This window comes from Ursus americanus, chromosome 6, assembly GCF_024610735.1.
Source record: "Ursus americanus isolate L20-20 chromosome 6, mUrsAme1.1.p, whole genome shotgun sequence".
Classification (NCBI taxonomy): Eukaryota; Metazoa; Chordata; class Mammalia; order Carnivora; family Ursidae; genus Ursus; species Ursus americanus.
The window spans coordinates 5147778-5174062 of record NC_142132.1 but is presented as its reverse complement, the minus strand read 5'-3'; the positions used below and the strand labels follow the sequence as shown (position 1 = coordinate 5174062).

The window sequence follows — 26285 nt, the reverse complement described above, 5'->3', positions numbered from 1 at the left end:
GGGTTGGCCCCCATGATGGGATTCCTGCTCTTCTAAGATGAGAAAGAGCTCTCTCAAGGTCCTGTGAGCACACAGTGAGAAGGTGCTGGTCCACAGGTCAGGAAGAGAGCCCTCACCAAGCCCTCAATCTGCCGGCACCTTGATCTTGGACTTCCCAGCTTCCAGAACTGTGAGAAATAAATGTCTGCTGTTTAAGCCACCCCATATGTGGTACTTTATCATAACAACCCAAACTAAGGCAGTCATCAAAAGCAAAAACTTTGGAAAAAGATCAAGCTAGGCCACGTACACCTCTCTGTGCCCTTGAGTAACTTACTGACCTGTCTGATCCCCAACTTCCTTATCTGCAAAATGGGTATAATGAAGTCCCACCTGACAAGGCAAGGGACTTGCTGGACAGAGAGCAAGCTTGGAATCACTTGTCCTGACTTGAGCGCTACCATCTTGTGGGAATCGGGAAACGGATGGTTCCTGGCTGGGGACAGTATGTGGGATGGTGTGGTGCTTTCCTGATTTGAAGTCAACAACCTTCAGTTCTTCTGATAAACATTCTTGAGTTGGCCCTCGTCTGGGGTCCAGTGGTGTTCATGAATGTTCCGTCCCTCAAGTGGCTTGTGGTCTTTGAGGAGGAATGACAAAGAAGTACTCCAGTGTCTCTACATAACCAGAAGCTTGGAAGTCGGGGGATCCTGGGTCATCGTGGGAGCACAAGGAGAGTTGACACCCAAAGGCTTCCTGGAGGAGATGGTTCCTCCGTATGTGACCTATTCTTCTGGAGTAAACCATTATTTTTCCCAAGAAAAATAAGGGAAATTCAGGCCTTACCATAGGCATCAACAAATTATTCCGTAATGTCAAAGTTTATCAGCTTTCTAATAAATCAGTTACCTGATTGGAAATCCCCTTTCAAACTACTACCACAAAAAGTTCCCCCTCCCAAAATGTTGGCAGGCTTTATAGCCTCACAGTATTTGCACACAGAAAGCAACTCCTCGCGAGCTCTAATTTAGAGTTGAAATGTATCCTGTTCTTTCTGACAGTCCAGTGTTTATTCAAGGGGACGATTTGGGAAAGTAGCAAAACCAGGCTCCTTGTAGCCTCTCGTGCATGGCGCTTCCTTCCCCCGGCTCCCCTGCTGCTCCAGCCCATGGGCTTCAGCAGCCATATCTGGCATCAGGAGAGTGGACAGAGCAGGCCAGAACCGGCGGGCAGACCGCTCTGACCCTGGGCAGAGGCCAACATGACTGATGAGCCAGTAGTGGACCCGTTTAGTCAACTGACGTCTGTCATGAGCCAAAGGACATGAGCCTCTAGAAAATACTTGTATTTTTCTTTTTTTTTTATTATTATTTTTTTAAAGATTTTTATTTATTTATTCGACAGAGATAGAGACAGCCAGCGAGAGAGGGAACACAAGCAGGGGGAGTGGGAAAGGAAGAAGCAGGCTCATAGCGGAGGAGCCTGACGTGGGGCTCGATCCCACAACGCCGGGATCACGCCCTGAGCCGAAGGCAGACGCTTAACCGCTGTGCCACCCAGGCGCCCCAATACTTGTATTTTTCTAACATTATTCTTGTAGTGTTTTCAGATTCGGAAAGCGTATTTCCAAATTGTTTATGATGAACATTTGTATTACTATTTTCATTCCTTGACTGCACAATTTAGCTTTGGGTTTCTGTTTCTCCATTTCCTTCTTTCTTCCTCACAGATGTGGGAGGAGGCCATTGCTCTTGGTAAAGAACTTGCCGAACAATATGAAAACGAAATGTTTGATTACGAACAACTCAGCGAGTTGCTGGTAGGTCTCCTTTTCTTTCTAGTTAAATGAACACAGGCGATCCACACTTGTTTTTCTGGGTTTTCCCTTTCTGTTTTAACTTGGAGAGTCTGTTTGGGTCTTCTGTGGCCTTGACCATGGTCTTCCATTTTGTCCAGGAGGATGGTCTTGGCGTATTTGCTGGCCGGTTCTGGCCCACGACAACTCACTTTTATTCCCAGCTGAGCTCTGGAAAACAGACTCTAAGATTTCTCTGAGCATTTGCATGTGAACAACCGCTGACCCCATGTGTACAGTCCTCTTGATGGCCCAAGAGTCTCTGAGAATCTCTCTGCTGGATTATAACTGACCCCATCTATGAGGGGGGTAGGTGATGGAAGAGTAGCCCAGACCTTTCTCCTGCCATTAATTTAGACCAGAATTCTGCCCTTTTAAATTCTTCTTTAATGTATCCCAGTATCTAATTGATACCAGTTGTAAAATACTTAAGACCAGCTATTTAATCAAAAGAAAAACCATTTCTGTGGCACCTCTTTGGTTATCAGAAACATGGATAAATCCTACCGGTTACCGAATTTGGCTCTTTTGATCAGATTCCCTGCTAAACACTGGGGGTGAGTGACAAATTCTGTCAAAGCCATGTGGCAAGGTGACCAGATGCCTGTGTCCGCACTGCACCTCCCACAGCCTCACCCTCCCACCCAACAGGAATTGCCAGAGCTTGAAGAACCCACTGGAAGATTCTAGAAGAACCTGAATACTATTCAAACCTGAAATTTTCTTTCTTCCTTTCAGAAAAAACAGGCTCAATTTTATGAAAACATCGTCAAAGTGATAAGACCTAAGCCTGACTATTTCGCTGTTGGCTACTACGGACAAGGATTCCCCACATTCCTTCGGGTAAATTTTGATTCTGTTTAATCTGAGCCAGGATTGCTCCCTGGTCAGAGAGCCCCTTCCCCTTCTGAGGAATGATTTGGACTTTGCATCCATGGGTCAGAGTCTGAATTTGTGTTCTTAATAGCTCTGTGCTTAGCTTAGGGTGTGAAAGAAGGCCTGATGGTATTTTCTTTAATTGCATATAAACTTTCCATCTGCTTTTTCCTAAACAGAACTGGAGATTTATGTGTGTTTTTTTAAGTTGTGGTAAAATATACAAATAACTTAAAATTTACCATCTTAACCGATTTTAAGTGTACAGTTCAGTGGTATTAACATCATTGTGCAGTCATCCATCTCCAGAACTTCTTCATCTCTCCAAGCTGAAATTCTGTACACAATTAAACAGTTAAGTCTGCATTACCCCACCTCCCAGCCCCTGGCAACGCCATGCTACTTTATGTCTCTAGGAATTTGCCTATTCTGGGTACCTCGTAAAGTGAAATCATATGGTGTTTGTCCTTTTGTGTCTGGCCCATTTCCCTTGGCATAGTGTCTTCAAGGTTTATCTGTGTTGGAGCTTGTATCTGAATTGCCTTCCATTTTATGGCTGAATAATATTCCATTGTACTGATACACCATGTTTTATTTATCCATTGTGTCCTTCAATGGACATTTGGGTTGTTTGGGCTATTGTGAATAATACTGCCATGAACATGTACATTTTTAATTATATGAGCAATTGTAAGTGGATTTCGTGGCCACATTGCTGGGGACTCTGAATCACACTCCATCCCTTAGACAGGTGTGTGTTGTCTGACACACGATTGAAGAAATACTGTGATCGTCAGCCGGATGCCCGTTTCCTAGCACTCGTGAGGCCAGAGGAGAAATTATGTAACTACATGCTGCTTGACCTGCCAGTAGAACTGTTTAAAGTTTCTCTTGGATGCCATTGATCAGTGGGTCATGATTTCCTGTCATTTCTTAGGATATTTTTTTAAGACACATGGTTTTCTCTTACGCTGGGAGACCATGCGTGATTCTCTGGGGGATCTCTTGTCTAGAACACAGCTGTCTGGAGCAGTTAGGTCCAGTTAGGAGGTTTTCCTCATCCCAGAGTGTGTTCCTTTGGCCCTGGTGGTTCTGATTGCACCTGACAGGATGAGACAACCCTTCATGGTACCACCAACAGGAAGGACTTACTTGCAGAGGACCTGACATTGTTTATATGACATCCACAAGTGAGCCTCGCAGGCCTGGTCTGCTCCAGAAGGTGACCTGTTGCTTTATGCACTCCCTCGGGGTCCTGGGTGACTGGGGCATCTGATGCCGCTCTGTCACTGCTGGTCAGTCCTCTCTCCTTGTATGGCTGTGGTAGGACATGCCTAAGACAGTGGTCGATCAGAAACCCAGATTCTGGAGAAAGTCTTCTTGCCAAAGAATGACTAAAGGACGTTTGGTTATAAATTAAGCTATAAATCTTCCCCTAAATTAGGGAAGATTTTTGAAATTAACTCTATTTTAAATTTAAAAAAAAACAGCTGAAGAGTATTATGAGCTTGGAGTCGATGTTGTTAAAGGCTTTAATTCATGCATATGAATCCGTGGGTGTGTCCCCAGGTGTGTGTCTCTAAGAAACAGAGAGACTGACCGTAAATCATGGCTGACCTGTGCTGTGCTGAGTCATTAACAGTGTGTACGTGGCCCTCTGTGGATGGTGCTGTGACTTATGGCCGCTGACTATGGCTCTGCCCTGGCATCCTGACATGCGGGGCGGGGCGGGCACTTTGCAGTCCCCGAGCCAGTTGATGCCTGGCATGTGCTGGGAGGGCACACGCTATGTGTGTTCCAGGGACCTCACTGGGTCATCTCCCCCGTCAAAAGGACAAAATGCAAAGTGCGAATGAAGACTTTAACGGGCTTGATTAATATTGAACTGACGTCCCCGCAACAGCTGAATAATTTTGCGAGACTATAGCAATGTATTTATTACGCTTCACAGATCACCTGTCAGGGGTCAATCTGACAATGACATTAGCAGTTACAAAAAAGTGGGTGAAGTGTTTGGTTATTTAATGCCTCTGAGAACTGACTGTCCCTTTTGCTTTGTTTTTCTTTAAGAATTGGTCTCATTGGGTTTTTTTTGTTTTTTTGTTTTTTTGCCTTCATGTTAATATTTATGGTTCTTACAAGGAATAAGTATCTTCGACTGTATGTACATTTCCCTCTTATTTTCATATTTGAAGGGACTGCTTCAGAATGCAAAATAATTGACATTTCTAGAAAATGTTCATAGTGTTTTCATCTATAACTCACTAGTATTTTTCTATTAAAGGCTTTATATACATTTTATTATTATGTCTTCTGGAGTAAAGCATAATAAATGCATACGAGTTCATAGTAGCCTGTTATACATTAAATCTTCCTGAATTTCTGAAATGTTTGGCTTTATATAGCCTTAAAAGATGCCCACACTGTGTATTTATATTTCTAATTAAGACTACATATTACTTTGGTTTCTGCTTGACATTATTTTTTTAGGGAAAGAGAACATTTTTCTTCCATAATGGGTACTTTAAGACATACCTAAGCACAAAGTGAAAAAAATATTCAATTCTTAAACTCTTCCTTCTTTAGTGATTTATAGGGACTCAGAATAAGTTGGGGCTAGGGAAGGAAATAAATTGAGTACCATAGGATCTCTCTTTATCTTTTGAAAATTCATTAATTAGACAAATTTTAATTTGACTTCACACTTCGTCTCTAGGAGATAAGTGTAAAAATATCCAGCGGAATGCTATTCTGTCTGGCTGTCTGTCTCTCCTCCTCTCTGGCATCTGGCTGCACCTGACTCATGGCCAGCCAGTCTGGGGCCTTGGGCTCAGTGTCCCTGGATTGAAACAGCAGATCCCGGGAGGAAAAGCATCAGCTCTCAGCCTCCCATTTCTCGGATCCTGTGGTGTCTTTTCCTTGTTGCACTTTTCCTTGAGGATCAGACAGCCCTAGGGTGGGGTGGGCAGGATGTCGGGAGGCGGGGGCTGTAGTCTCAGGAGCCTGCGGTGGCATCACACTACCCATTGCCACCTTTCTGTGACTCAGTTGACAACTCAGAACACACTGTTGAATCTGTGAAGGTACAGAGACCTGTCACCTCTTAGAATCAGAAAATTCACTAGAGGTACATTTCCTGAGGGACCGTGTCACACGTGGTCAGAAATGGCCTCAACAGGGCAGCCTGTGTAAGGAAGAATGCTCACCTGCCTAACACCCACCCCAAGGTCACCTCGCCGTCGGAAACCACCCCCAGTTGGACTCTCCAACTAGGAATTTATGGAGGTGACAAAGTGTCACTGGAGATGGACAAAAGCCAGCCTTTAGAGGAACTCTGATGTTCTGCCTTTCACTCAGCAGTGGGTAATTCTCCACACGAGGCTGACGTGCAGTGAGGGAAGTCCTGCCATCCCCCTCTGGTCTCTCCCCACCAGGGAGGCCACGGGCCTCACGCCTCTCTCCTTTGGTTTCAACCCCATTCCCTGTGGTTCAGTCCTTCACTTGACTGTGTCCTGAGATAGCTCGGAACGTCGTGCTCAGGCTCCGAGCGTTGAGGCCCCACCTCAGTCTCGTGCTCTCTTAAATTCCTCTCGGAGGATGAAAGCTGTTTAATTAGGGCCTGCCCGAAAAGAAAAACATGGAGACCATGACCCACTTGCCCTGGTGCCTTTACCCTTTCTAGCTGCCTCACACCCCCTGGAAGGTGGGCCCCAATCGCTCCCTTGGTTCTTCCTGTTTTTTTTTAATTGATTGTTACTGTTAAGACTGAAATACATCAGCGGACAATGTTGTGTTCAGTACTTCTTAAACTCTATTAACTTATGTGGCTCGTGTTTGCGCGTCCTTGATTAATAAGGCCAGTGCAATTACAAGCTGTTCTTCAATTCAATGACTTTTAAAAACCAAAAAAAAAACCCTCTCAAGCATATTTTGAAGACCAAGGCATTTGTGCAAGCACTGGTCCTGGCCTTCCCCGTGGTGGTATTTAATGAATGTCATTGTTTCCAGGGGAAAGTTTTCATTTACCGAGGGAAAGAGTATGAACGCAGGGAAGATTTTGAAGCTCGGTTGTTAACTCAGTTCCCAAACGCTGAGAAAATGAAGACAACATCTCCACCAGGCGACGATATTAAAAACTCTCCTGGCCAGTGTATCCTTTCCGCCAACCCTATGGAACGTGATAGGATCAGCACGCCGTGCACCTGGGTGGCTGGGTGGACCTGGGGGCCCCGTCACAGCTGATGTCCACCCTGCCTGGTGATCCTTAACCCCTTCGCCCTCAGATATTCAGTGCTTCACCGTAAAGCCCAAACTCGATCTGCCCCCGAAATTTCACAGGCCTGTGTCGGAGCAGATTGTAAGGTAAGCATCCCATTTCTCCCACCACCGTGAGGACAGTGAAGGGCTGTGTGCTAAGAACGTCACCCTTGAGAGGGTGGGTTTTAGCCTTTGATCAGCCTTCCAGATGTTCTTTCTGTTTACTCAGAAGAACACGGGAAGCATCCAGCATCAAAACAGTGAAGGAAGAAGTTAGTTTGTGTTGCCAGAGGGTAGAAAAACTATTCCTTGCCTGACGTGGGGAGACGAGGAAAACTCGGGAGGACAGAGGGGGTGCTCTGGTCTCCTTATGACCTGCCAGCAGGGAGGATCCCCCCCACACAGCTTAGCGGGGGGGGCTGCAGCCCAGCCCCAAGCCCAGCATATCGGAGTCGCCTGCCTGGGGAAGGCCGGAGTGTTTGCATGTTGTAAGGCAGGAAAAGGGACTGGGACATTGGCTTTTCTGGGTGGAGAACCCCTAGACCCCTGCAACACCACAATTATATAGCGTGGGATTATGAGGCAGATTTCTAGACTCTCTGGTCGGCTGTCCGAATTTGAGGGTTTATGCCTCTCCGTTGAGCTGCCCCTGACCTAGCGATGCTGTAGAGAGAGACTCTGCTTTAGATGTTCCTTTGATGTTAAGAAGTTTCTTTTCTATGTGATCCATGTTCTGGTCAAGAAATTAACCTCTTCAGTGGCCTAGTACTGCTCAGAATCTGCGTATTTCATATCCTGAAGTTTGGTGGGTTGTGTTCTTCCTCAAAATTCACTCTCCTTTCTCTAACCTCTTATTAGCCATAATGGAAATTGAGCTAGGATTCTGTTTATTGATGGCAATGGCTTCCACAAGGCACCTGTTTTATGTTTTACACCAGTTTCTTTCCGAGAGGCATTAAAGCCAGGAGTGAGTCGTAGTTGACGCTCCACTGTTGCGCTGTGACGTGGGAGGCGGCCTACGTCTCAGTGCCGAGGAGAACGAGGCTGCCTCTGGTATACGTGTGCAGCCCGCCCCTTCCCCAGGAAAAGAAAGTACACCCTTGTCGTGCGTGCTGCCCTTTGTGGTTGCGGAGTCTGCCTTTTGTAGATCTGAAACTAAGGTATAGAAGGTCTTTTTAAAAATAATAAACATAATTTTAAAAAATTTTAATAAAAATTGTTTTAATAAATTAATTGTTGACTCACTCAATTAAACTAATAAGCTATGAATTGAGATTTTGGAGCAGTAAACGCAGGCGTGGGGACTCCGGCCGCTGCCGCTCTCCTTCGCTTCACCTTTTCTCTGCCTATGCCCGCTTCGCTCTTACTCAGCATCTCTTCTCCCAGAGGGTTTGCGGGGACGGGGACGAGGCGAAAACTCAAGGTAATCTTTCCACCTGCCGACTTCTGTCTTCTGACGCCGGCGGGGAGAGAAAGCCACAGCTAAGGTTGCAGATATTTGAAGGGATGCAGTGACCTATCAGGAGGCCAGACCCCACATCTAAAAGCATATTGGCTGCTTTGGGGGTTGAATGTCTTACGATCTGTCTGTCTCTATCCAGTTTTTACAGGGTGAACGAGGTCCAGCGATTTGAATATTCTCGGCCGATCCGCAAGGGAGAGAAAAACCCAGACAATGAATTTGCGGTAAAAAAAAAACCCAACAACCTAAAACCCCCCAAAGAACTCGTTCCACTACCAACAAAACTGCCTGTGGAAAACTGGCCTCAGAGGCCACCACAGTGCAGTATTAGATGCCCTGTGCCTTGTGTGCAGAAATCCAAATACCAAATCCTAACCCCTTCAAATGTAGCAAAACGATGAATATCTCACAGATGGTGTCGCTAAGGCCGTAGGATGCTAGCAGAACGGGACAAGTGCTATGACCCTGCTTCTTACCCTCCTGGCATACTCGCTTCCCTCCTTGGCTTCCCTGAGTTTTCTTCTGGGCCCCAGTGCCCCGAACACCCTGCGTGTCTCTAACGCAAATAGGCACACAGAGGGATCGAGCACGTTACGTGGCTTTCTGCCGATGACAAGCAGTCAGAGGTGAGCAGGGCAGAGACCCAGGCACTCCCTGTCCAGCACCTGAATTTCCCTGGGGCACAGGGCTCCAGAGCAGGTGCTCCTGGGTGCCACGGAGTCCTGGGCCGGGTAATTCTCTGTGAGGGAGCCGCCCTCTGCCTCCAAGGATATTGAACAGCGTCCCTGACCCCTCTACTCATTAGATGCCAGTAGCACCTCCCCAGTTGTGACAGCCAGCTAAAAAGGTGATCATACGTTGTCCCCTCGATTAGAGCCATGGAAATATTAACAGAAATTTTTGCAACTTTTTAAAAAAGATACATACAACTGGTTTAATGGTTTCCATTTGCAAAGAATAAATCAATTCTTTGAAATAAAGCACAGCTTTTTAAAATGTTAACATTTCTCCCTCCTACCCTGCAAACGTCCTCTGGGAATCCCTACATAGGCCTGTATTTCCAGGACCCATTAGCCGCGGGGACCCCCAAGGAGGACCAGCTGCTCTGCTGGGGACTGCATCCCCTTGCCTGTAGTCAGGAGGTGTCTGGGGGTACAGAAGGTCAAAGGTGACCTGACCCAGAGTGAAGCTGGGGGTGCTTTTGTCCAGCCTCCCCTTGAAGCCCTCCATTTCTTCTGATTCTTCTGATCCTTGGGGTGATGCCTGAGAGGCCCCCTCCCTAGCGCTGGAAGGCCCTTCCCACCCAAGCCATTTCCTAGGAGTCTGCTACAAGCTTGTAATTCCGGGAACTCTAGTCATTCCCACTTCCCACACCGCTTATCTCAAAACAAAGACCCTATTTCTTGGTTAATGCCAGCATCCCAGGATACCCTACTTGGTAACTGGTCACTGCGATGTGGTCTCTAATAGTAAGGGTAGGGACAAGAGACCAGCCCTAAGGGGGCGGCTTTCTGAGTGGTCTCTCGTGGGGCCCAACAATGCAACCATTTATATAGCGTCTCTGGACTGTGGGATTTATAGGGCGTCCTTGAATTTCCCGCCCACGTCTCGCATCCAGCAGCTGTATATATTCTCATACCATAAAGAAAGACACTCAAGGAGGTCAAGCAAATTGCTGACGGGGGTGCAGCCAATTGGGGCAGAGCTAAGAATAACCGAGACCCCTGACATTTGGGGCTGCACTAAGCCTCCAAGGCTGTGCTTCTTCTAAATGGCCCTGAAATCCCCTAATGGCCCCGTTAGGCCCTCGCACTTGGATGAGGCTTTCAGAAGCCACGGGATTTAGTCCTTCACACGCCTGACAAAGCCTAAAGCTTCCAGATAAGCATGGGGCTTTTTGCAGCAATGGGAAGCCGGGCTCGGTCCTGCTGCAGGTGGCCTGGCTCTGCGGGCGGGACGCTGGGGAGGCTGCCCTGCCAGGCCGAGCACTCAGCGTGGCCGCTCAGCAAGGGGTGACGCTCTGGGCAGAAGGGCGGCTGAGGAGGGGGGAGACAGATAGTGTCTGAGTTAGCCCGTACTGGTTGTCCAGAAAGCCCTTGAAGGAGCTCAAGGCCCCTGCCCAGGCTGTGTTGGTCTCTGGGGAGACCCGGTAGGTGCGGTCCCGATGCTCTGAAAGGGCACATTGCTGTTTTCTAGGGCAAGCACCTGGGGGAGGCTCCTAGCTGGGGAGACAGGAGGCCTCGGCCGGGTCCCCTTCCTTCTCCCCTCTGGAGTCTCAGAGCTGGAGGATAGATGCTTCTCTAAGATCCAGTGCGGCTCCCTGGACTTGCTGACAGTCCACTGTGCCCGGACCACTCCCGACACACCTGCACGGCCTAGTTATGACCTGGGACAGGGAGATGGTGGCCGGAAGTCAACACCAGGCAGGAGCAGATGGGGGAAGAGCCATTGCTTGTTAGCTTGCCACGGCTTCCCTGCAGCCTGAAAGAGGCGCAGAGGGGTGACGCTCATGGGCTTGAAGCAGTTTCCCACCACACGCATTATACTACTCTATGAAGAATATGGATTACAAATGGTATTTTATTGAACAGATGCATCTACATGCTTTTTAATGCTTAGTAAGGGTCTTGAACAATAGATACTGAAATGTTTAAGTTACCATCTCTGGGTGGTGGGGGATTTTTTTTCCCATCTTCATTTTCTAATGTGAATAGGGATCAGTTGTGCAAGAAACAAATTGAAGCCTAAAATACTGATTGATCCATATCAGAATGGGAGTGGTCATGTTTTACAAAACCCGGTTTTCCTTAATGCCTTTCCACCTCTGGGTGTCTGTTGAACCCAAAGTCAGGCCAATGTAGAACTCCTTGGAGCCTCTTCAGTCTCTGCTCAGAGGGAGCTTCCCTTGTTTTGATGTATGGAATTCTCCCTGACTCTCCTGTTGTATTTTCTTTGCCAAATGCCAGGAGGCTGGCACCATTGGCCAGCAAAAGCAGGGGACACTGCTGTGTCTTGTGTGACCATCTGACTCACAGGCAGAGCACGGCATGCGAGGGACGGCACATAAAAGGGCCGCATGCGACTCCTCCCGGGGAGATGTCCTAGAGAACGTGCCTCCCAGAGACGGGTCAGTCCCCACTAGGGCAGAAGCTGTCCACCTGCTGCCGTCCTTCTGATGAGTACCGTGTGTGTGTCCCCTTGCAGAACATGTGGATCGAGAGAACCATATACACCACGGCGTACAAATTACCTGGAATTTTAAGGTGGTTTGAGGTCAAATCCGTATTCATGGTAAGTACACCCGCCAGAAGCGATTGCGTGTTCCCCTCTGTTACAGGGTGCGGCGTGGGCACTGGGACCCCAGGTCAGACAAGACTTAACCCATCATCACCCTGCCCGTTGCCTGGGCCATAGACTCTCCCAGTTCACGAATATTGTCGTAGAAATGCTGTGTAATCAGAACCGCACTGGCTGACAAGAAAACCAGAATTAAGATTTCCTTTCTTCTTACAAAATATTTAAATCTAGTCATCGCTGTGCTGTTTTGACAGCTCTTTCTGTTAACTAAATGAAAAGTTTAAGACAAGTTCCAATTTACATACACTTTTTAAGATCTTTCTTCCTGATGCTTTTATTGCCATTTACATGACAAACAACTTGATTAATAGTACTTGCTCATTTCAAGTAAAAATAGCTTGAGAATAGACCCCTCACTGGCACTTTTTTAAAGAAATAATGACTCGCATCTCATTAGCTAAACTTTGCTTTCCCTCGCGTTGAGCTATGGGACAGTTTCATCTACGTGAACCGAGCCCGTGGCAGATTCTTCCTGAACACACAGAAGTGCGAGGGAGTGGTATAAAGAGATCTGATTGAAATGTGTATGTTGATTCGTGCGTCTCAATGCCTTTTGTGTTCAGCCAGAAGTATCTTCTCCAAGGGGTGGTGCCTCCCATTTAGTTTTCAGTGAGTCCCCTTGGAAACTCCCGATTTGGTTCCAGAACCTGGCTGGAACCTCTCTTCCCAGCCCTGTTGCCTCTCTTGTCTGTCATCCATGCCCATCTGAGCTTAGGGCCAACATCCCCGCCCCCCCCCCCATCCCAGGTGCCCCCTCCTGCTTCTCTGAAGCTCTGGGTCTCTGTTCCTGTCCCTGCCTTGGTCGCTTGCATTTTCTGCTCCGGGAGCGCCTGCTCAGTGCCCCCCTAGCACCCAGGCAGGCCCGATGGATGGAGGGCTCAGAAGGTATGTGGCAGGTGGCAGAAACGCAAGCTTTATAGGCTGGTGATGTACGTGCCTGAGAGGACGGGATGGGGGGACTTTGCGTAAACAGGCACTAATCTTCCTAATGAGCCTCTGCCCAAAGCCCTCAGTAATCTGGGATTTCGTGAGCCAGCCAGATTTCGAGAGGAAGGAGCTTAAGAGCTCAGAGGTGGAGGGGGTGAGCCCTGACTCTCTGAAGATGTGGTTCTGCCACGGGCGCTGTTTGCCATTTTTAACAAACTAAGAGGCCAGAAGCCGAATAATCCCAGAGCGTGTAACCGGAGCTGCTCTCGACACCCATCCCACCCGCCCTTGCCTTGTGCGTGCCTCCCGAGACAGGCCGCCGTGGGATGGCCAAAGGGTGGCAGCTAGCCCTGTTGTTGGATGAAAAGAGGAAATTATTCTTTGTTGAGGCAAACGGGATCAGCAGCAGGGAGTTAGCCGTCAGTCAGAATGGAATACTGCCCTGGAGGGTGGGTCTGGCGAAGGCGTGTGCCTGGGATGCTGCGTTCCAGGCTCTGAGCCCGCCAGGGACCGTGTGGGACCGCGTGGGAGCAGCAGTCCTGCAGTACACGCTGTGCGGGCACGGGGCCGGCCAGGGGCAGCGGGGTGGTCACTTTTCTGTGTGTGACAGCCTGTCCATCAGCTCCCAGTCCGCACGGGGTGAGCAAGCAGGGGGCCTCCTCCACAGTGACTCTGAGGTGCTACCAGGCAATTCCCCCAGAGTGAGTCCAAGCATCCCTCTAGAATCTGGGACCAGCCGTGAGCAGAGTCGTCCGTTCTCAAGTCCCTGCTCCCCCTGCTTCCCTCGGCCTGGCAGACAACCCCCAGAGACTGCAGCAGGAAAAAAGCAAGCTGCTCTGCTTCGTCCCTTGCTACCGACAGCCTAGGGTTCCCAGGCATGGGTAGACACCCCTCCTACCTCCTTTGGGAGGACCGAAATGATCATGTGTTGAGACCACCCCTGGATGTGGCTCTGTGGCCCAGCTGAGCATCTGTTAGAGTGGGGCCTGGTGGGAAGGGGTTGCTATTGTTTTAAACCCGGCCACGTTTTCATGGCACCTTAGGGCTGAGCCAGAGAGGCGTGCTCTGCTGGGCCTTGCAGGGAGCTGAGGGGCCCCCAGAGGAAGGAGAGCAGTAGCAGGATGGGCGGTGGTCCCCTGCCTCCTGCACTGAAGGTCCTGCTGACCAGTGATAGGTGTTCCGATGAGGCCGGGGAGGTACCGTTGGAAGTGGCGATATGCTCCCCCGGGGCAGCGGAGCTCTTCCTTCGTAAGAGAGTATGTGGTCTGCTGTGGGGGGGAGGGCCCTTCCCCGACCAAGCAGATACAGGGGGCTCACAAAGTGCCCGGGCCGCCTGCCTCAGGGACGGTGATGGATTACTCAGAATTCCTTAAAATCTTACCCGTTTTAAAAGAAGCAGACCACGTGTGTATGCATGCACACATACACACGCACGTGCACGCGCATATAGACACACATGCATGTGCGCACGCACACAGACACACACACACGCCTCAGAGCCAGACAGCCTTGTGTTATCCCTTTGGAATTTGCATGTGAGGGCCGCACCTATTGGAAATGCATGATACTAAAATACCCAGTTACTCTTGTTTGGGTGATAAGAGACACCCCCGAAAACCCCCCTGAGAAGAAAGGTGCAGTGGAGGACTAGGAAGCCTGGCCGCACTTGGCAATGCCCCTCCTCTGACAGGGTCCCACAGGCCAGAGAGTCAGCAGGAGACCCTGTGCTGGCCTGGAGTCACATCTTCCTTCCCCGCAGGTGGAGATCAGCCCCCTGGAGAACGCCATCGAGACCATGCAGCTGACCAACGACAAGATGAACAGCATGGTGCAGCAGCACCTGGACGACCCCAGCCTCCCCATCAACCCCCTGTCCATGCTCCTGAATGGCATCGTGGACCCTGCCGTCATGGGAGGCTTCGCGAATTATGAGAAGGCACGTGACCTGCCAGTGGTACAGCCCTGTCCTGGGACAGACTGTTTCCAGACACGTATCTCCCAGCCCAGAAACTACCCTGGTCTCACTGGTTGATCCCAGACTGACTGATCCAAGGCTGGGAGCTCCTAGAGGTGGCCCCTGCCAGCTGTGGAAGGTCAAGGCCCGACCCTAGGTGTGGCTCCCCTGGGCGTTGCCCCCCCCCCCAGATTGGGCTGACGGAGCTCTGCCGCGCTGCCCGTGGGTGGCTCTCAAGAGTCCTGGGGTCATGAAAGGCCAAGAGACACAGTTTTAGTGAAAGACAAAAGAATTAGAGCATTTGGGATAGGTAGGCATGGCAGGTACAGGGGAGAAGGCCAGCTGATCTCCCCGGAAAATCTCTCGGTAGAAATGAGCAGAAGTGGAAGGGCGTGGGGTGTGGTCTAGACCAGCGGTCTGCACTACGGTCTGCTCTCCCTTTTTGATATCGAGTTTGGAGCTCGGCCACGGCCATTCATTACTTAGTTTTCCTGATAGAATAGTGGCAGTGTTGAGGCCCTTCACGGAAAAGTTTGCTGACCCCTCATCCAGACAGAGTAAGAGCTGAGGTGGAGAACAGGCCAAGAGGAGTCGTTGCCCTGGACGGAGAGGTAGCTCTAGCTGTAAGAAGCCTTTAGGTGTAGGACAGGCCCTGGGGTGGGTGCAGGGTGGGGGTCGGGGGCGTGTGAGCCGCTGGGGGGCTGCCACCCAGCGGACTGAGGCACCCAGGTCAGCTGTGGCTTTGCTGGATTCCAAGGACAGAGGTGCTACCCAAAATGCCCCTCCTGGCTGCCCATTCACTCCATTTGTTGTTTGACCTAATCAGACCCTGAGCCCTGAGTGCGGGGGACGGTCCATCCCCCGGGGGGTGGGTCTGTTTTACGCATGGCTCTATCCCGCGGGGCTGGTGCACAGTCCGTGTGCAGAAATGGGGCAGGGTAAGCAGTATACTGAGTGGCCCTTCCTGTCTCCACCAGGCCTTCTTTACAGAGCGGTACCTGCAGGAGCACCCAGAGGCCCATGAAAAGATTGAGAAGCTCAAGGATCTCATTGCGTGGCAGGTAAGCGTGTGATGGCAGCCTTTCGGGGCTAGAGCGGGGAGGCTAGGCCCACGTCTGCCTGGGCCATCTCAGCACCCATGCCAGCCAGCACGGGGGCCTGGGACATCTGCCACAGTGCATGTAGCCACATGTGTCCCCTGATACCCACCCCCCAATGCCATGATGAACTCAGCTCCTTGCTGCAGTCATGAAGTTGAACCCTCTCTTGCCTATGAGCCTGGTCTGTCTCTGCTGGAAGATCTCTGTCTGGTATTGACAGAACATCAGAGGCAAGGTGAGAACGGTGATGTCTTCAAGAGCTTGGCTCCAGCCTGTCCCAGGAAAGGCACTCAGGCCAGTGCTGTCCTTGTGGGAGGTGTTGGTGGGCCACCGCAGAGCACCCACCCCTCACGTTCTCCGTGGTGGTGGCCAGGGCTGGGGACTCCACATCTGTGTTTTCCCAGCTGTAATTCCATGTATTATGGTGCTTCTCTACTCGTGCTCCTGAGGCCGCCGAGTCTTCCCTGAGAGGGACCTGGTGTTAGGAGGACCTGGTTTGGAGGGTGTCTTGTGTCCAGCTGGAAGTGACTTGTTTGGCTCACATGTCTGTGTCTTAGAGCCTCTGAGCGCCTGGTGGTGGAGGGGATACCCAGACCTGGTTCTCGCGGGGCTCTGTCTATACGTGCTCTGTACGGAGGACAGCTCACTGTTTCGGGCTTTGTTTTCTCGTGTGGGAGGTGAGGAGGGTGCTGTCTGATCTAATCCCCACACAGCAGGCTGAGCACAGAGACCTGAGGGAGGGCGAAGCCGGGGTCACCCTGTGCCTGGCGGCTGGACTCCAGGCCACTCTGCTGAGCCGGGGATGGGGCGGGCGGAGGGGGAGGAGTCTCAGGCTGCCACCTGGGGCCCTGACGCAAGTGAGGCTGTTCCTCTGAGGAGTCGTCTCTGCGGGCACTCTGACCCTGGCCCTCCCAGAGCCTCAACCCAGTGGCTTCTCCGTCATCAGCACATTGACCCATGTGACCTCGTAGGTGGAGTGGGGCTGAGCTTTGGTTTCAAGCCCACTTCCAATTATGTATATTTCATGGTACGAAGGTAGACATCACATAAAATGTGGCATCTTAACCGATTTGGAGTACGGTGCGGGGGCATTAAGCACATTCACATTGTCGTGCAACCATCCCCCACCCATCTCCAGAACTTTTCCAGCTTGCCAAAAATCTCTGCACTAACTCTCCACTCACCCCATGCTTGGAAACCACCATTCTACCGTCTGTGTCTATGAACTTGATCGTTCCAGGTACTTCAAGTACGTCGAGTCATGGGTATTTGTTCTAGGTCCTTCACGTAAGTAGTCATGCGGTAAAGTCATACGGCTTTTGTGACAGGTTTAGCTCACCGAGGACGGTGTCTTCAGGGTTCATTGTGCTGTAGCCTGAGTCAGAATTTCCTCCCTTGTGGGGCTGATTAAGACTCCATTGTGTGGACGGACCACATTCTCTTTGTCCACTCATCCGTCTGTGGACGCTTCGGTTCCTTCCACTGTTTGGCTGCGAACATGGCTACGCACATGGCTGTTCATTTTCCTGCTTTCAGTTCTTTCGGGTGTATTCCCAGAAGTGGGATTTCTGGATCAAACGGTAATTCTATTTTTTAATTTTTTGAGGAGCTACATCCTCCAACTCCTTGTCCACACTTGTCATTTTCTGGGTTTGTTTTGGTTTGTTTTTTTGGTTTTGTTTTTTTTTTTTTACAATCACCATCCTAATGTGTGTGACTTTGCACAAATCTGTAGACATCTGTTTGCGTTGGGATTGTTCCGTGATAACAAACCCTGGGGGCTGGCTCCAGGGACCGCACTGGCCAAGGACCGTTCTCTGCATGGAATGTGAGCCTCATGTAGACCATTTCCCTCTGTTTCCAAAAAGAGAGAGACTTCAAAATTCGGAATGATTCCATTTTAGATGTAGAAACCAAAGGGTACAAAATTCAAACTCCATTGAAGGCTATAAAATCATTGCCACACAAAAACTAGTTTGGTCTGCAAAAGTTGTATTGATTTTTTTTTTCTTGTAAGCTTTTACAGCAAATTGGATTTTAAGAGTTTCAAGTCCTACAGAGAAAAATAATTTGTTCCCCAGAGAGAACTTTATGTCAGCACTATGTCATCACCCCTAATAACTATATTAAAGGATGAATTTTAAAGCAGCTCACAGGAAAGCTGAAAGAAAGAATCCATTTTCTAGCAACTTCATTAAGTCAAAGAGTGATGAAAAATACATATTCAAAACATTACCTGTGATTTCGCTTTCATTTGCAAATGTTTGGAAACCCATATTTTAGTATCAGTGATAGAGTCATGCGGTCATTAAAAATAAGAAGTTTGGGGTTATCAGGATGCTGTCTTATGTTTTCGTTTGTTAGTTTGTTTGGTTTGGTTTTTTTCTGGAAACTCCGTCAGGGCAGAGTGAGGCTTTCTCTGGGGAATCCCAAGGACTCGTTGGCAGAGTTTCCATCACTGAAGTGCAATAAGCACATCTTGGTGCTGAAATCGTTTGTGATGGCGGGTTGTTAAGTCCCAGGCAGCTCTTGGCTCTGCTCTTGTCATCCCCAAACCCCGGGCGGTGCTGACCTGCTCCCCCCAGCTGGGAGCCAGTGGCTGCAGGCGTGTGGGGCCCCTTCTGAGTTCACAGCTGACACCAGGTCAGAGTGAGCCCTAGCCCCGTCCTCAAGGGCACAGCTCCAGCCTTCCCCAAATGCAGCTGTTTTATTTAGCGTCCCCGCCAGCGCCCAGAGATGAATCCTACAGCCTCATAGGACACCGCTGGGTTGTATGCCTGTGTCTCTTTTGAAATGCACAAAGATAAAGACCCAACTCACTCGTCATCCCCAACTGATGACAGGCGTGACCATTGTCACCGGGGGTGGTGCTCCTCGAGTGCTGAGCAGTGCTTCCTAATGCTCTGTGCTGCTGGCGGGCCATGCGTTTGGGCAGGGGACACACAGGAGCGAACCTCACGTGCAGCACCGCTGTTCGGAAGGGCGTCTTTGGAGAGCAGGCTGCGTGCTCGCTTCGAACAACCCAAGGTGTGACTTTGGGGATGTCCACTCCCCTCTCCCCGCTCGGGGCTCCGGGCAACTTTTAAGAAATGCAGATTCCGGGGATCTACCCCAGAGCAAATCAGGGCTCCTGGGGTGGGGTTCAGGAACCTGCCTGGGAGATTCTGATTCTCATCCAGGTTGGAACTCGCTGAACCACAGGGTCCCCAGAGATCACTGCAGACCTCATTCCGTGGCTTGTGTTTGTGTGTTAAGCACCCAATATGTTGGAGTGTTAGCACAGAGCATGTTTTCATGCAGAGCTGTGGCTCAGCCCCAGTGAGACACAGAACAGAGACCAGATCCCAACCCAGAAGAAGGTTGTATCAGACAATGTCAGGGACCTGTTGAAGTGATCAGTTCTCATACCCCATAAATTTTGCCTGCCAAATTGCAGTTCATGCAACCCCAGGGACCTAAACCAAATGGTCTTAACTTGAGTCCAGCAAGTAGCTTCTTTAAGGTCAAAGAATCTGGCCAATTAAGGTTTTTAATCAAACCAACAACAACAAAAAAAATGCAGAGACATGTGGATTGCATTTTGTATATTTGAAAAAGGTCCATTCTACAGAAAAATGGTTGCAGGATCTCAAGTGGCTGTGTCTTAACCTTGAGACAGCACCCCCATACTCGCCTCCGTACCCAGATAGATCCAACACGTTTACCGTCCCACCAAAAGTTGTCCCCAGCCTGCCTGTGCCATGCCCCAAGGCAGAACTCAGGAAGCAGAAGGATTAATGTGAGCATTTTCTACTGTTGAACTTGACAATACTGCGGCTAGCTCCGGGGAAGCTACCGTCTGCAAGAATAACTCATATGGAATATTAAAACGTCCCACCCATTGTGAAGGCTCACCTGCATGCACACTGTCCTTTCGGGGGTAACCAGCCGAGAGGGGATGCCTGGCCCGAACCTTGGGGGTAGGCCCAACTGTCAGCAAAACCAGCTTTGTGCCCGTGTGGCCCGAGGGCAGGCTGGGTGGGCTGCTGGGTGGGCTGTGACATGGGAGCCCTCACTTCTTTCTTTCCCTGGAGACCACAAGAGGCAACAGCTGCGTGCTCTAAATGGCAACCAAATACATTTTATGCATTGATTCATCTTGATAAGATTTCTCGAATTTGTTCACATGAAATTCAATTGTGTACTTATTATCCTGCTTCCTAATAAATCTGCTCATTTAGGTTGGTGTTCTGTCATATTAGGGAAATCTGTTTTTAATCAGTATTTTGATTTAATTATAAATTATTAAGAGGAAGCCTCTTAGCTTGATTGCATTGAAGAATGTCTAACTTCTGGTCCGAGCGTTGGGAGAAAGCAGAAGCTGGGGAAAGAAAGCCCTCCTTAGAGCCCCCTCCAGCCCCCACCAGCAGTGATTCTTAGAGGGTCTCTGGGGCTGGGGAATGAAAATGTCTCCCTGCGACGCTTTTAAAGGTCAGCTACATCTCCGCGCTTGGAAGTGAAGTGTTGGCATGGATATTTTGTGACAGCAGTGTTGGCAGAGAAGTGATTATTTTTAGTTTTAAGGAAGAATAAATTTGGTTTTCCTTTCCAAATAAGAAGATCCTTCAGGACTATAGCAAACATATAATTAGATTTTTAAGTTTTAGAATAGGGTTCTCAATTGCCTATAAAGGCAATATTCTGGGCTAAAAATAATCTTTGCACTGTGACATGACCCTATGCTAGTAGATCAAGTTACAGCTAAACAGATTCAAGCTGCAGTTCTTCCCAAATTCATGTGGAAAGCACTGATGAGTCTATTCTGGGATTGGTCGGCCGATGGGAGTCAGGCAGAGTCACTGAGCGGCCATCGTGTGCTGAGCACTGCACTAAACGTGTCCAATTTAAAACACAAATGATTTTAATTTGAACATTTTAGTCTTTGGGGGTCACGTGCCTGCTGATGACCTTGATTCACGGTTTGATTTGGAAACAGAGCAGTTGCATTTTGCACAAAGTGCCACTTTCTGCCTGGTGCACGCGCCTCTCTAGGCCATTAACCAGGAAATAAGGAGTGTTGACTGCTACGTTTTTCAGATTCCATTTTTGGCTGAAGGGATCAGGATTCATGGAGACAAAGTCACAGAAGCACTGAGGCCATTTCATGAGAGAATGGAAGCCTGTTTCAAACAGCTGAAGGAGAAAGTGGAAAAGCAATATGGCGTCCGGACCATGGTAAGTGGGTCGCCTTGCAGAAGGGGAGGTGGGTGTCTTTGCATCACATTGTCCAACTGTGACAGGCTCACAGGCAGGGTGAGTAAGATGTATGTGACGCCTGCTGGGGAAGTGGGATTGGAAGGACCTCAGCCCCCTCGGAAGTCCTTCTGCCAGTAAGCCAGCAACCTCCTTTCAGTAATTGGAAATGTCAGGGTGAGTAAGCCTTCGTGAGTTTGCTTCATCACCAAACGCCCTGCTCACCTGCTGTGAACACAATCTAGCCTTAATGTGGTAGGGCAACAGAAGAGCCACCCAGAGGCCCATGAGATTCAACTTTGGCTGCCATAGAGGCCACACCTGCAGCCATACACCACACACAGAGGGTTAGGTAATGCACAGGGCAACAGTACTCATGATGTCCTAAGGCAGAGCTGGAGCCTAAGTCCAGTCCAAAGTCAAAGTCATCGGAGAGAGTTGCTATGGCTTCCTGAGATCTGAAACTGTTAGCAAAGACTTACATCTTAAAGGAGTGGTCACTGGTCTTGGCCAAGAAAGGTAAGCTGGAGACAGTCAGGGGAGGAGGTGGGGAGAAAGGGCTCACCCAGCAAAGGCTGGGAGGCCAGAATTCGAATGGCAGGCCAGAGGCCGTGCAGACATAGCCATGCCTTGGACAGAAGAGAAATCACAGGAGAAGCTGGAAAGGTGCCCAGCCTCCCAAAGCCTGGAATGGCAGTCTGGGACAGGAAGCTTTGCTCTGGCTTTTGCTAAGAGTTTGTGGAAGTTTCTGAGTGGGGCCTGGGATCAAGATGATGGTGAAAGAGTGGCTTGCGGTATGTAATGATGCAAACTGTCTGGCACTGCGAGCCCTGTGGCAGGCCTGAGATGCTGTTCATGAGCCATGTTCATGAGTCTTAGCGTCGTGGGGCCGAGGCCAGGCACCACAGACCACAGTGCCACCGCGGTGGTCCATGGGAGGCTTGGTGGGTCCTAACCTTGACTGCCCCTGGACGCTGGAGATGTCAGGCACAGCAGGTGACTCAGGGCCCCCTTTCCCTGTTGTTCAGAGGGAAGCAATGGGTTGACAAAAAGAGGCAGCGAGGTTTCCGATCTAAATCCCAGCCCTTGGCATGAAGGGGGTGAGGGCGCACACGGTTTCCATCTTCCTGCAAACGAAAGGCGCGCTGTGGAAAGTACTCCGCGTCTCACATCGCACACCACTTTCCTCTCCTTCCTAAGGAACCAGGTGTCCAATGTAGGGCACCATTTTGGGTTCTTTCTCGGCCCAATTCCATCTGTCTGCCGTTCTCTACAGTTCTCTGTTGCTCTTCCTGTTGAACTCGCTTCTTTTTTCACACACTTAGCTCACTTAGCAAACACTATTTAGTGCTTTTACCATATGCCAGGGACCTTTCCAAGTGTTTTGCAAATATGAATTGGCTTTATCCACTTCACACTACAAAGGAGGCACTGTGGTCATCCTCATTTTACAGATGGGGGAAGGGGACACAGGTCACACACTAGCAGTGGCGACTCCAGTCACTGATGGAGTTTGAAGCCCACTGGTCTGCCTCCAAGTCTGTGCTTTTAGCCACTATGCTTAATTTACACAGCAGAGCTTTTCCTTCTCTTGCTCATGTGGTTGGAGGCTTGTAAGAGACTGAGAGTCCCCCAGAAAGGGGCTCTGACTGCACTCCGTGCTGGCCCCCCGTGCCCACTGTGGCTGGGCTGCATGCATCAGTGCCTCCCCCAGCAAGGTGCAAACCTGGCAAAACCAAGGGAACGCAACCTCTGGGCTCTGGTCTGACCACTCGGCATGTGGGGACCCAGGGCGGCCAGCCCAGCGGGAGCTGCTCCCAGGGAGCAGGCTTGGGGACCAGGGTGCCCTCCTGCCGGCTGCACCGGAGGACCTGTCGTGCAGGTCAGAACCCTTGAGCCGTGCTTGATCGCTTCAGGGCTTGTGACTCATCACAGTCAGAGCGAGTGGCAAGAATTTCGGATGCATCGTCAGGCGTCTCTTCCCAAGTCTTACGCCACTCTTAAGTCTTTCTGAGAAGCAAACACTTGTGAGAGCTCAAAGTTTCGTACTAAGTGAAAGGCTTCCTCTTTTACCACTCACACAACTTATACTTCAAAATGACAGGAACCTGTCTGGCTCGCCGCACATCCTTCCTGTTCCGCGCTCTGCCGGGAGCCTTTAGGTCTGTGCGTGCTTGCTGCCGGGCCCAGGGGAGAAGCACAGCCAGGGCAGGAGGCAGGGCTGTCGCGTCGGGGGCGGAGGTGTCCCCCTCCTCAAGGACAGGTTTCCCCTGTTCCAACGCAGCCATCCTTGGCCAGAGATGAGCGGTTTCCACCACATCCTGAGACACGTCCTGCCCACCAAACTGCCCACGGCTCCGTAGTGGCTGCCAGCGCAGCCCCCCTGCCCAGCCCAGCCAGGTGCTGGTCAGGCTTATGGGGGGGTAATCGAGGAATAGAATTAAGGGTGCATTTCTTGTCCTTGGATGCTTTCTTTGCTGGGGCTGCCTTCCTCAGTCGTACGTGCCGGGAGCCGAGCGGCAAGCTCTGCAGCCAGCCTCCCTTGAGCAGACAGACAGACAGGCAGCTGCCCCTGTCATGCTCTGAGAAATGCGGCAATAAAAAGCAGTCTGGTAGGAGCCTTTCCTGTCTTAGCTACTCTGGAAACTTGCAAGCATCTCAGAATACTTGGAAAAGCAATATAGTATCATCCTGTTTTAAAAAAATGGATTTAAAAATAAAAACCCCATAGAAAAGACATAAACCATTTTGTCAATTTTTCTGATCCAGTCAAAGTCATAGAAACAGAAGACTTGGACATCCTCTGACTTCTTAATCCACAGGCAGCTCTGCCAGACCCCAGCTCCCTCCCTGCTGGCCTTCACCTTGCCTGTGCTGGGGCTGGGCAGGGCGGGGGGGATCCCTCCCTGGACCAAAGCTCACAGCCCAGCTTCTCCAGATGCATAGGGAGTGAGGAGTGCAGACCCTGGGGTCCTGGAGGAAGGGGCCACAAGCACCTGCTGTATTCAGCACCAGCCCCTGTGTCTTCCAGAAAAGAAACGTACCTGCTTCTCACCCTACCCCATAAAACACTGGTCGCCACAATTAAATGCAGCCCTGCCCACCCTTTCCCTGATCCACGGGCAGTAGGCATGCATGGGGGTCAAGGGGAGGCATTTGGGCTCAGCTGGAAGACAAGGACACAAAACGTGTCAGAGCCTTTTGGGCAGGGCAGGGCTTGCTTCTGGTAAAGAGCCAAAATGCGTGTTTGCTTCAGGCCCTAATAATGACAACAGCAAGGACAATGGGAGCAGCGGTCAGAGTGTGCCAAGGCCGATGGGCTCCAGCTGCGTCCTCCCATTTCATCCTCACACCAGCCTCTGGAGGTGGGATGATTGTTCGCTGCGTGCTCAAGGAAGCTGAGGCTCAGAGTGGTTCCATATGTGATGCAAGATCACATCGTTGACACTGGAACCAAAATTCTAGCCTAGTTCTAACTGCCCTACCCCCACCCCTGCCAGCCCTGGTGCTGGGACACAGGGACATCGGTTCCCTCATGGTGTCCTGGTGCTGGAGCTACACCTGTCACGGCTGGGAGGAACTCAAATTGCCTCAGATTAAAAAAAAAAAAAAAGTCCAAATTCTTCAATTTTTAGAGGCTCTGCTCAGTCAAGAAGGAGTTGGAGGACAAATGGCCCAGTGGGGCCCGTTTCCACACCCAGCGAGTACTCTGCAAGCGTGGGACCCAAGAGTGGCTTCTGTCCCTCCTTGGCCAGAGCCCTGCTTCTGCCACCCTCCCTTCCCTTTGTTATGTCCAATCCATACTGGTACATCCACCCAAGATTCAAGGTTGCCTCTTGAGAGACATCACCAGCCCTTTGTGGTCAGAGGTAGGATGGTCGAGGGTCTTCTGGGCCTTCCCAACAGCTGGAGTGAGGTGGTTCTTGCTGACCACCTCCACCTCCTGGTCCACGGCGGGCTCCCTCCTCGGCCCCCGCGCACCCAGTGCTTGCATTGATCCCATAGCTGTGAGATCATTTCACCAGGAAAACGGAAACCATCAGGCGAGGAGCGGGGCTCACAGCACCCAGATGTCGGACAGGTCACATTTCTTCTCTGCATGCTCCACTGCGTTTCCTTGAATGCAGGTCTCCCTGTGCCAAGTAGATGGTGGGATATGGAGGTGGCACCCTCCCGACCACAGAAATTCCCGGAGCCTGATGGAGCTGGCTTTCTGCCCTTCTGCCCTGCCCCCACCCCAACACCGCCGGTCCAGAAAGGATGGGTGGAAGTGAAGCCCCAGGCTGTTGCGGCGGGGGGGGGGGGGGGGGGGGGGCGGCACGGCAGCCCCATCAGGTTGGTAGAGGGGTGCTCAGACTCCCTGCAGTGAGCCTCACTCAGACGCTGCTGCTGTGGAAGAAATGGCAGGGGATCGTGTGGGCTTCTCGAGGCAGAGGCTGCCTGCAGGTCTCATTCAAAGCCTGAAGAGGGTCGAATCCCACAGAGATGCCAGAGAGGAGAGCGGTGGCCGAGCGGGCGGCGGGCCTGGTCAGGCGGGCCTGGAGCAGCAGGCAGGACCCTGTCCCAACCGTGTCAGGAGCGGTGGGGCATGGAGCGATCCCGGGGTGCAGCCGGGACGCTGGGGGGGGGGGGGGGCACACGTCAGAGAGCCAGGCCTGGGACTCCGTGTGCACGTGTCTCAGAAAGGCTGAGAAGAGCACTCTGTAGACTTCGAGTTGCTAGATTTCACAGGAAACACGTCCACAGTTTGCACCAGTTTGTACTTGGTTTCCTTTTTAGTTTCCTCACAAAGGCCAGTTATTGGCAACGAACGTCTCCTTGAAGGTGTGCGACGGCGGCATCCTTGGTGTCAAACCCAAGACCTACCCTCCGTGCGGGCACATCCCAGCGACACGCGGCTTTGAACCGGTGCTTGGCAAACCGTGGCCCACTGCCCTATTTGTAAATCGGGTTTTCTTAGAACACACCCCTGCTCACTCTTCTCTGCATTGTCTCTGGCTATTTTCATGCGACGAAGGCTGAGCTGAGCAGGGGGACAGAGAGCCTAAAATACTTATCATCTGGCCGTTCACAGAACAAGTTTACCAAGTCCTGCTTTAAACTGTTCCTTGTCTTTGGGAACCTTTTACTCCTAAAGAGATAGCATGAAGATCAAGTCCTCGTTCAGGTGCAAAACACCTATTGAAGAAACAGGCCCCTTTGCAGATGCAAAGTCGTGTTCAGTGTGCAATCAGCCGTGGTCCCAAGCGCGTCTTCTACAGGTGACCGCCCGAGGTGCCAGCTTCG

General features: G+C 50.6%; 1 protein-coding gene across 2 annotated transcripts in view; it reads left to right on the top strand.

Annotated features, from left to right (window-relative positions):
• The window catches only part of DOCK1 (dedicator of cytokinesis 1), a 495194-nt gene that overhangs the window by 455500 nt on the left and 13409 nt on the right, over window positions 1-26285 (top strand). For both annotated transcript variants that reach the window (XM_045809510.2, XM_045809509.2), the window contains exons 39-47: window positions 1709-1798; window positions 2573-2677; window positions 6719-6860; window positions 6994-7072; window positions 8569-8653; window positions 11634-11720; window positions 14473-14649; window positions 15645-15728; window positions 20844-20981. In XM_045809510.2, coding sequence (XP_045665466.2) covers window positions 1709-1798; window positions 2573-2677; window positions 6719-6860; window positions 6994-7072; window positions 8569-8653; window positions 11634-11720; window positions 14473-14649; window positions 15645-15728; window positions 20844-20981 — 987 coding nt within the window. The remainder of the gene's footprint in view (window positions 1-1708; window positions 1799-2572; window positions 2678-6718; window positions 6861-6993; window positions 7073-8568; window positions 8654-11633; window positions 11721-14472; window positions 14650-15644; window positions 15729-20843; window positions 20982-26285) is intronic.